The sequence below is a fragment of the Bufo bufo genome, chromosome 6, assembly GCF_905171765.1.
Source record: "Bufo bufo chromosome 6, aBufBuf1.1, whole genome shotgun sequence".
NCBI lineage: Eukaryota > Metazoa > Chordata > Amphibia > Anura > Bufonidae > Bufo > Bufo bufo.
Window position 1 is genome coordinate 324,612,414 of NC_053394.1, and position 9,106 is coordinate 324,621,519.

At 37.9% G+C, this 9,106-nt stretch overlaps 1 protein-coding gene across 1 annotated transcript; it reads right to left on the minus strand.

Moving 5' to 3' along the window:
* Positions 1 to 1,814: 1,814 nt before the first annotated feature.
* LOC121005711 (olfactory receptor 11L1-like) lies at positions 1,815 to 2,759 on the minus strand. Its single transcript, XM_040438481.1, has one exon. The coding sequence runs from the start codon at positions 2,757 to 2,759 to the stop codon at positions 1,815 to 1,817; it is 945 nt and encodes a 314-aa protein (XP_040294415.1).
* Positions 2,760 to 9,106: the final 6,347 nt, after the last annotated feature.

Consider the following 9,106-nt stretch of genomic DNA (forward strand, 5'->3'; position numbering starts at 1 on the left):
CTTTCAGGGGCCGTATGGTAATATTATATTTTTTCTATCTTGGAGACCGGTCACCCGGGGAAAAGAAAAAAACAGTGCCTAATTAGTGATACTTTAAATAAGGTCTGGAATAAAACCAAAAAGTTACTAGGCGTAACATATCCCACTCACTTTACTCCACTTTGGCACAATCATAATTTAAATGAATTTATGTTAATTGCAGATTATAAATATTGGAATTCACGCGGTATTAACCGTTTAACTCACATTTCAGCACATGGCAATATTATCCCCTAAGATAAATTAATAAAAGGCACAACCGCCACTTTTTTAGATAGGTATAGATATGCACAAATTAGTCACGCATTTATGAGCACTCAGGATAAATGCCTTTTGACTAGTAGGGCAAACTCCTTTTTGGATTACTGTTTTAAATTTAAGGATACACAACTCACACTTTCCTAAATATATCATAGACTTCGGGACTCTCTTGGTGAAACAATAACATTTAGAAGCGAGGGAAGCTGGGAGGCTGAACTGGGTGATGGGAGTGTATTAGACTGGGATATAGTATACCAAAATATAAAAAAAGTATCGATCTCCAGTATCTCCAGAAGTATAGACTGACCCAGTTCAAGATTGTTCATCGCCTATACTACTCCCCCGCCTTCCTCGACAAAATATATAAAGAAAAAAAGGATGAGTGTTGGAAGTGCTCGGCAGAAAATGCCGATCTGAGTCATACAATGGAAGTGCCCAGAAATAAGTCGTTTTTGGACCTGTATCTATGAGGAACTATCTAGAAGACACAAGGTCCAACTGGACCGCTGTTTTATGCAGGCAATACTCTGTTCCTTTCCCCCTAGTGGTTTAACGCCTCACCAGATACGAACTTGCTTAAAGGGTTTTATGGCTGCAAAGGCCCTGATAGTCAAATACTGGGGAACCAATAATAGTCCTAGCTTTTCCGAGTGGCTGGCTCTGATGGACACTATCGATGCCTATGGTAGAATAGTAAGAAAATCAAAAGCGTAGCTAGAATGGGTTGGACCTCCGCCCCTTAATACCCGGGTATTTGCAGTATCAACAAAGGTATGGTCGGACCCCACAACAGTGAACTAGGGGGGGTGGGTGGGTAATGGGGTTAAATGTACCAATTTTGTGTATAATCAGTTTTCATTATTCATTATTTATAAACTGTACGTTATGAAATCTATACATTTGTCTAAGAAAACAATAAAGAATTTAACAAAAAAAATAAAAAATGTTTATATAATTTCTCAAAGGTTCAATTATTTTCCAGAAGTTGGGTTAGTTTGCAGTGAGCGTTGGCAATATGCACTCATAACTCATATAGAGGAGGTTTAATAATAGTCCGTTGCCAACAATCTCCACACATTATATGATTCCAATATCTGACATCCACTTATAACATGTGGGAATAGTATTAGACATCCACCTTGCTGCGTCTTATTTATATCCAGGACACGCTCTCCATTCCATCACATAAGCTATAACACCACGCAACAACAAAAAACTTTGTCTGCTACTGGGGGCTTTTTTACTATGGGGAGGCATTATGGGGCCCCTTGTTATTACTGTGGTACTATGAGAAACATTATTACTATTGGGGGCACTATGGGGGAATTATTATTATTGGGCACACACTACTAACAGCTGCACTTTGGGTGATCATTATTATTTGTCACTAATAATAATGAGGGTATTCTGGAAGAGAATCATTACTATCGTCATCACTGAGGCCATTGAATGGCTGCAGATGTGCATGTGGACAAAGACAGGACATCACAATTCTGGACAGCTCCTTTAAGGAATTAGTGATGTATAAAAAAAAGATTTTGACCCACCATTTTTTTGACCGCCACCTTTATGTCCTGGTTTCTGAGACTATATATTATGGGGTTAAGCAAGGGGGTAAATAAGGTATGTAATAGGGAAACAATTTTATTAATGAGTGAGGAATGTCCTACAGATGGGATCATGTATTTTGCTATTAATGTCCCATAAAATGTGACCACAACAATAAGATGAGAACTGCAGGTAGAGAAGGTTTTTTGTTTGCCAGTTGTAGATGGTATCTTGAGTATGGTGAGGAAGATATAAACATAGGTCACAATGATAAAGCCACAAGGAAGGATAAATAGTGGCATAGAAAACAGAAAGACTTCCAGTTCTACCATAGAAGTGTCTGAACAGGAAAGTTTCAGAACAGGAGAAATGTCGCAGAAGAAATGGTCAATGATGTTGTCATAACAAAAAATAAAATTCAATATAGGCAAGACTCCTGAAAGATTAACAGTCAGACCCAACAGCCATGGCCACAGTGACAGACAGATCTGGAGCTTGAAGTCCATGATACTAGAGTATCGTAAGGGGTTGCAGATGGCCAAGTAACGATCATAGGACATTACAGAGAGAAGAAAACATTCTGTAAAGGTTGAACCGCTAAAGAAGTATAATTGGGTGATACAGGCGGTGTAACTCATTTTTTTCCCTCCAAACAAAATGGCATCAAGCATGTTGGGAACAATGTTTGAGGAAATCACAAGATCAGAAAAGGAAAGATGACAAAGCAAATAATACATGGGGGAGTGGAGCTTGGTGTTGACTGAAAAAAGGACAATGAGCACAAGGTTTCCTATAACTGTAAAAAGAAAAATGAGCAAGAACAAAATAAATAACACAATATTAAAGCTGTGAAGATTTCCAAAAGCTAAAAGAATGAATTCCGTCACTCTTGTCTGGTTCATTGTAGACATGGTGTTTTGTTAAGGCACTAGTACATCATGTATCCCAGGCAAAGTTGGAGATGTTATGCGGTTCAGAGAAAACAAAAAAATTAGCAATTAGTAAAGAACTCTAAGCATTCAGTAAGCATTAAACAATGGAATAAAAGATATAGGGGGACATTTATTAGTGGCATACGAAATTATTTTCATAAAAAAATTATATATAAAAAATTGCCGCTTTCCCACCCACATTTCAAAACTGAAGCGAGTGGGATAAAAAAGCAAAAATTTGCACCAATTAGCCCAAAAAGTCCCAAATGCCTCAGTTTTTGAAGCCAGAATTCTGGAGTAAAGACATTGTAAATCAGGGCCTTTGTCTTTATTCACACCAGAAAACAGATACTGTAAATCTAAAATCAAATCATGAGAAAGAACAACCTCAGTAAGGATGCAATCGCTTTTACATTAGTTACATTAGTTATTTTTGGAAATTGTCCTGTGTCAACTGTGAACGCAGTTTTGTAGATTATAGCTATATAAGTGGATAACTGTAGCCTCTCTCTTCCATTCATTTTTCAATGACAGCTGGGTTGTGGAATTGCCTTCTAATATATGTACCTCAAAATTAAGTTGGGCCTAATGAAGATTTTAATTAATAGATTCTGGTGGAACATAATTAAATTTCTTATTAAAGCACGCTATATACAGACTATGGGGCATATTAGACGCCAGTCTTAATAAAGCCCCATAGCTGGCGGAGGATCCGCCGAAGTTAAGAAGAGGCACCGGCCTCTCCATATCTTCGGCACATCCAGCGCCAGTTCTAAATGTAAGACAGCTTCTTAGCTGTCTTACATTTAGACCATCTTCTACACCTAAAACAGATGTAGAAAATGGTGAAAGAGACGGGCCTGGCGGCCAGTCACCTTCCCTGCCCACAATTTTAGACCTGGCATGAGCGAGTATATAGTAGATTACCCCCTACATTATTTTATTTTGATTAATAGAAGTCCTTGTCTAAGTACTGTCCCAATGATGAATGTGATTTCACCCAGTATCTAGTAAGATAAGGCTCTACCACTGTTTAGATTGAGGTAATAAATCACTTACAAGATGTTAGAAGCCTCCTCATCTTCTATCCATAGACTTTGTTTGTGAAGCGGGAGACAGAGATAGATTGCTAGTGAAGGCTGAGTGAAGGGAAAGAGGAGGAAAGCAGCCTGGAAAGCATTGTTCTTTAATAAGCTATACTACAAAGTTTATTAAAGTCAACTGTACTATTCATTTCTACAAATGTGTTCATAACTATAGGTACACTTCAACTATTCTGTTATATCTCATGCTGCCCATACACAATTAGAAAACTAATTAAAACTAGGTGTGCATTTTAAAAAGAAGATATGTAGAATCTGTCCTTTATATTATCTCTCCCTTTACAATCCACTCCTGGTTTTAGCTTCAAAACTGCATCTCAGACCCTGAATAAAACCAGATTGTGTACAGGCAGCCTTATAATTATTGTATTCCTTATTTTGCAATGCTCATTTTTGCAGATTTACTGTATAAGGTTATATACATTTTGAGGCCAAAAAATATGTCATTTATAACCTGAATGAAATCACTACTTGTGTGTCATTATCGATAGTAAACTAAATTATGGCATTCAGCACTAGTCTGCTTCATGCAAAGCTGACATGATATTGTAATGTATTAGGAAATGCATGGTTTTAAAAAATGTGAAAACTACATTAATATGTTAATACAAATTAGTGAAGATCTCAGTTACCAGAGAAAGATTTCCTTAGCTACAGTAAATCTATTTCACCTATAGTAGAGAATGCATAGTGGTGATATGTTTCTTAATATGTAAATGGTATCTATAAAATCAATGCAATAATTTATTTCAGATGGAAGCCACATAGAGAACGCAGGGTCATTGCTTGAGTTTAGGAAAAAGTTGGCACAGACAGGAATGGTGTAAAATAACAACATGGTTGACGCCAGTGATTAGTTTCTGTAATCACGTTTTATCAATGTGATGTCAGCGCTGCAGTCATGTAAACATATGATCGGCGTGGAGGACGGGAACAGCAACAGAGGAGCAACAAATGATTAAACAGTTATGTAATCTTAATTTGTTATTTTACACCATTCCAATCCTGTACCCTGCTTTTTTCTCATTTCAGACAACCCCTATAGGCCTCATGCAAACCGCAGATCCATAAAAATACAGATGTGGTCCGTGCACCATCCATATTTTATTTTTGCGTACCCATTGATTTTAATGGGTCCGTGGTCTGCATTTTGCGGGCATATTCTGTCTTTTATCAGAACGGACATACAAATGCCAAAAGCACACAAATTTTCCATGTGCTTTCTGCATCTGTATGTCTGTTCTGCAAAAAGGTAGAATATGTCCTATACTTGTCTACCAATATAGAGAACAAGGTGGCTCCCCTGTCCACAGATATGGAGCTGGTGCACCCATCAATATGACTCACCCAGTCACCGATTAATTAAAATTTATATGTATAGTAATGATAGGCACTTAACATCTGGAATCCTTTCAAGCTGACGGCATTAATTTAAAAGAACCCTAATATACATACATATACCTTAAAAGCGTAATAATAATACAAAAAATATTAAAAAAAATGATAATAATAAAGATAAAAATAAAAAATAAGAAATACTGGTAGACTGTCTTCTCCTGGGATTAAGAAGGACAGAAAAGGTATCAAGCACCATACAGATCACTGATAGTGACCAAATTCCTACCAATGAATTGCCACCATAAAAATATTATACAATTAATCCACATACATCATATGCATTATACATACTAAAAACCAGATATACCTCGATACAGCTGGTGTATCAATTCATTTTGTATATTGCCTATAACAAATAAATAATCCACAGTCTTAGATGTTCAAATAGCCAAGTGCGTATTGTCTCCAAGAATTGCAGATATTGTAGAATCATATTTCGATACTACTGAATAAACTGTGTGATTGTATCACTGAGAAACGCAAGATGTCAGAAAGTAATGAATCAGTTGTTATAAATGTTCCATTCAATTAGCATGATTGTCATTCATGTTGATCCATATCACTTCCTGTATGTCCCAATATTACTGAATAAACAGTTGTATGTTGCTCAAATGTCCCCTTATATGACAGTATTGATGGTCAATGATCAATCCTCCCTGCTGGTCATCCACACTGTTGCGAAATACGGCTGCTTGTACTCACTGTTTGATGCGGAGGGACCGAGATGAGTGCAGACCGTGGCGTCCCATGTGGTATTCAGCACAAATAGGTCATATATGCCTACGATCTGAAGGCGTAATAGCCAAGAGGACTTAGTCAAAGCCGGCAGGTTGCTCAACTGAGGATCTACTGAGCACATAGAACGCCGACCAGTCCCCCGATCCACACAAGGAATTAGCGTGACTACAATACTCACTATTAGGAGGAAGACACGGAGGTAAGACCTATCTGTGCTGAATACCACGTTAGACGCCACGGTCTGCACTCATCTCGGTCCCTTCGCATCAAACAGTGAGTACAAGCAGCCGTATTTTGCAATAGTGTGGATGACCAGCAGGGAGGATTGATCATTGAGCATCAATGTTTATTCAGTAATATTGGGACATACAGGAAGCGATATGGATCAACATGAATGACAATCACGCTAATTGAATGGAACTCTGATTCATTACTTTCTGTCATCTTGCATTTCTCTGTGATACAATTAGGGCTCTTTCACACGAGCGGATGCCGTGCGGGTAATCCGCTGCATGAAAGAGAGCCAAGCCCCGTTCCGGACAGCAGAGACACTGAGCATTAACATGATTAATAATGCTCTTTGCCTCTCTGTGATCTTTTTACTACAAAATCATGGTGACAACTTTATCTCACTGATTTTGTAGTAAAAAGGTCAAAGAGAGGCATAGAGGATTATCAATCATGTTAATGCTTCGTGTCTCTGCTGTCCAGAACGGGGCTTTGCTCTATTTCACGCAGCGGATTACCCGCACGGCATCCGCTCGTGTGAAAGAGCCCTTACACAGTTTATTCAGTAGTATCGAGATTTGATTATACAATATCTGCAGTTCTTGGAGACAATACGCACTTGGCTATTTGAACATGCATTATTTATTTGTTATAGGCAATATACAAAATGAATTGATACACTAGCTGCATCGAGGTATATCTGGTTTTTAGTATGTATAATGCATATGATGTATATGGATTAATTGTATAATATTTTTATGGTGGCAATTCATTGGTAGGAATTTGGTCACTATCAGTGATCTGTATGGTGCTTGATACCTTTTCTGTCCTTCTTAATCCCAGGAGAAGACAGTCTACCAGTATTTCTTATTTTTTATTTTTATCTTTATTTTTAATTTAATATTTTTAGTATTATTACGCTTTTAAGGTATATGTATGTCCTATACTTGGCAACAAAATGTGGACCACAGACCCATTGATGTTAATCGGTCTGCAAAGAATCCAGATCCGCAATTTGTGGACCACAAAATACATATGGTCATGTACATGACGCCTTAAAGGCTATGAACACCTTCAGAGGCAATTTTTGTTTATGATTGCATTTTACTCATTTTTGGCTAAAAATCTAATTTCAACTGGCCTTTACAAAAAAATATTGAGCCATTCTGTCACAAAGAGTTAAGTGTTTTTCTAGCTGCATGACTGGTACTTTCACCTTGTGCTGGTCATCTAATAAACCTTATCTCTAAACTACTAAGAGGTCATAAACACTTATTTAAGCCACATTCTTATCAGTAAGATAAGAACTGAGCTATAATGGAGTGTTTATACTGTAAAGAGAGCAGAGCCTTTTAGCTTCCCAAATGATGGAAAATCCACAGGATGCAACTACAGCATCTCAGCTCTGTACACAAAAAAGGATTCCAGATTTTTAATAAAGACCAAATGAAAAAATGACTTTTCGCTCAAAATAAGTACAATGCTATAATAAAAAAAAATTGCCCCCAAAGGTGTACATAGCCTTTAAGGGACATCTTATGCCTAAATTCAGGAGCAATACTTTTCTTTTTGAACTATCACGTTAATGAGCTTGCTCCCACAGCAGTGGCTGTAAGTGTAAATAAAGTTACCTTGTGCCTTGTGGATGGTAGAGGTCAGAGGAGAATAGGCCGACTGATTCAAGCTGATAGAAGAGCAACGTTGACTGAAATAACCACTCGTTACAACCGAGGTATGCAGCCAAGCATTTGTGAAGCCACAACACGCACAACCTTGAGGCGGATGGGCTACAACAGCAGAAGACCCCACCGGGTACCACTCATCTCCACTACAAATAGTAAAAAAGAGGCTACAATTTGCACGAGCTCACCAAAATTGGACTGTTGAAGACTGGAAAAATGTTGCCTGGTCTGATGAGTCTCGATTTCTGTTGAGACATTCAAATGGTAGAGTCCGAATTTGGTGTAAACAGAATGAGAACGTGTATACATCCTCTGATGGCTACTTCCAGCAGGATAATGCACCATGTCACAAAGCTCGAATCATTTCAATTTGGTTTCTTGAACATGACAATGAGTTCACTGTACTAAAATGGCCCCCACAGTCACCAGATCTCAACCCAATAGAGCATCTTTGGGATGTGGTGGAACGGGAGCTTCGTGCCCTGGATGTGCATCCCTCAAATCTCCATCAACTGCAAGATGCTATCCTATCAATATGGGCCAACATTTCTAAAGAATGCTATCAGCACCTTGTGGAATCAATGCCACGTAGAATTAAGGCAGTTCTGAAGGCAAAAGGGGGTCCAACACCGTATTAGTATGGTGTTCCTAATAATTCTTTAGGTGAGTGTATCTGAAATGTATGCTGCATAAAATCAACTAGTATCACCAAGGAATAGTCTACTCCAATCATATTAAATTCAGCCTTAACATGCCAAGTTGACAGAGGGAGGTCTCTATAGTCCAGTGTGGAGCCAAGAGCAATGACAGTATAGATTACTGCTCTGAAGGACCAATTTTAACCACTTCCCAACCGCCCATTGACTATAAACTTCCTTGGGCGGTCGGTTTATTTCTGAATGGATGTTCTGGAAATTTCACCTCTATTTTGCTTTCATTCCTGTGGAATACCTAAAGGGTTAACAACATTTCTAAAACCAGTTTTGAATAGTTTGAGGGGTGTCATTTCTAAAATGGGGTGATTTATGGGTTGGGTCTATTATGTAAGCCCCACAAAGTGACTTCAGATCTGAACTGATCCTTAAAAAAGTTGACTTTGGAAATTTTCTTAAAAATTTTAAAAAAATGCTTCTAAAATTCCAAATCCTTCTAGCATCCTAAAAAAATAAAATTACAT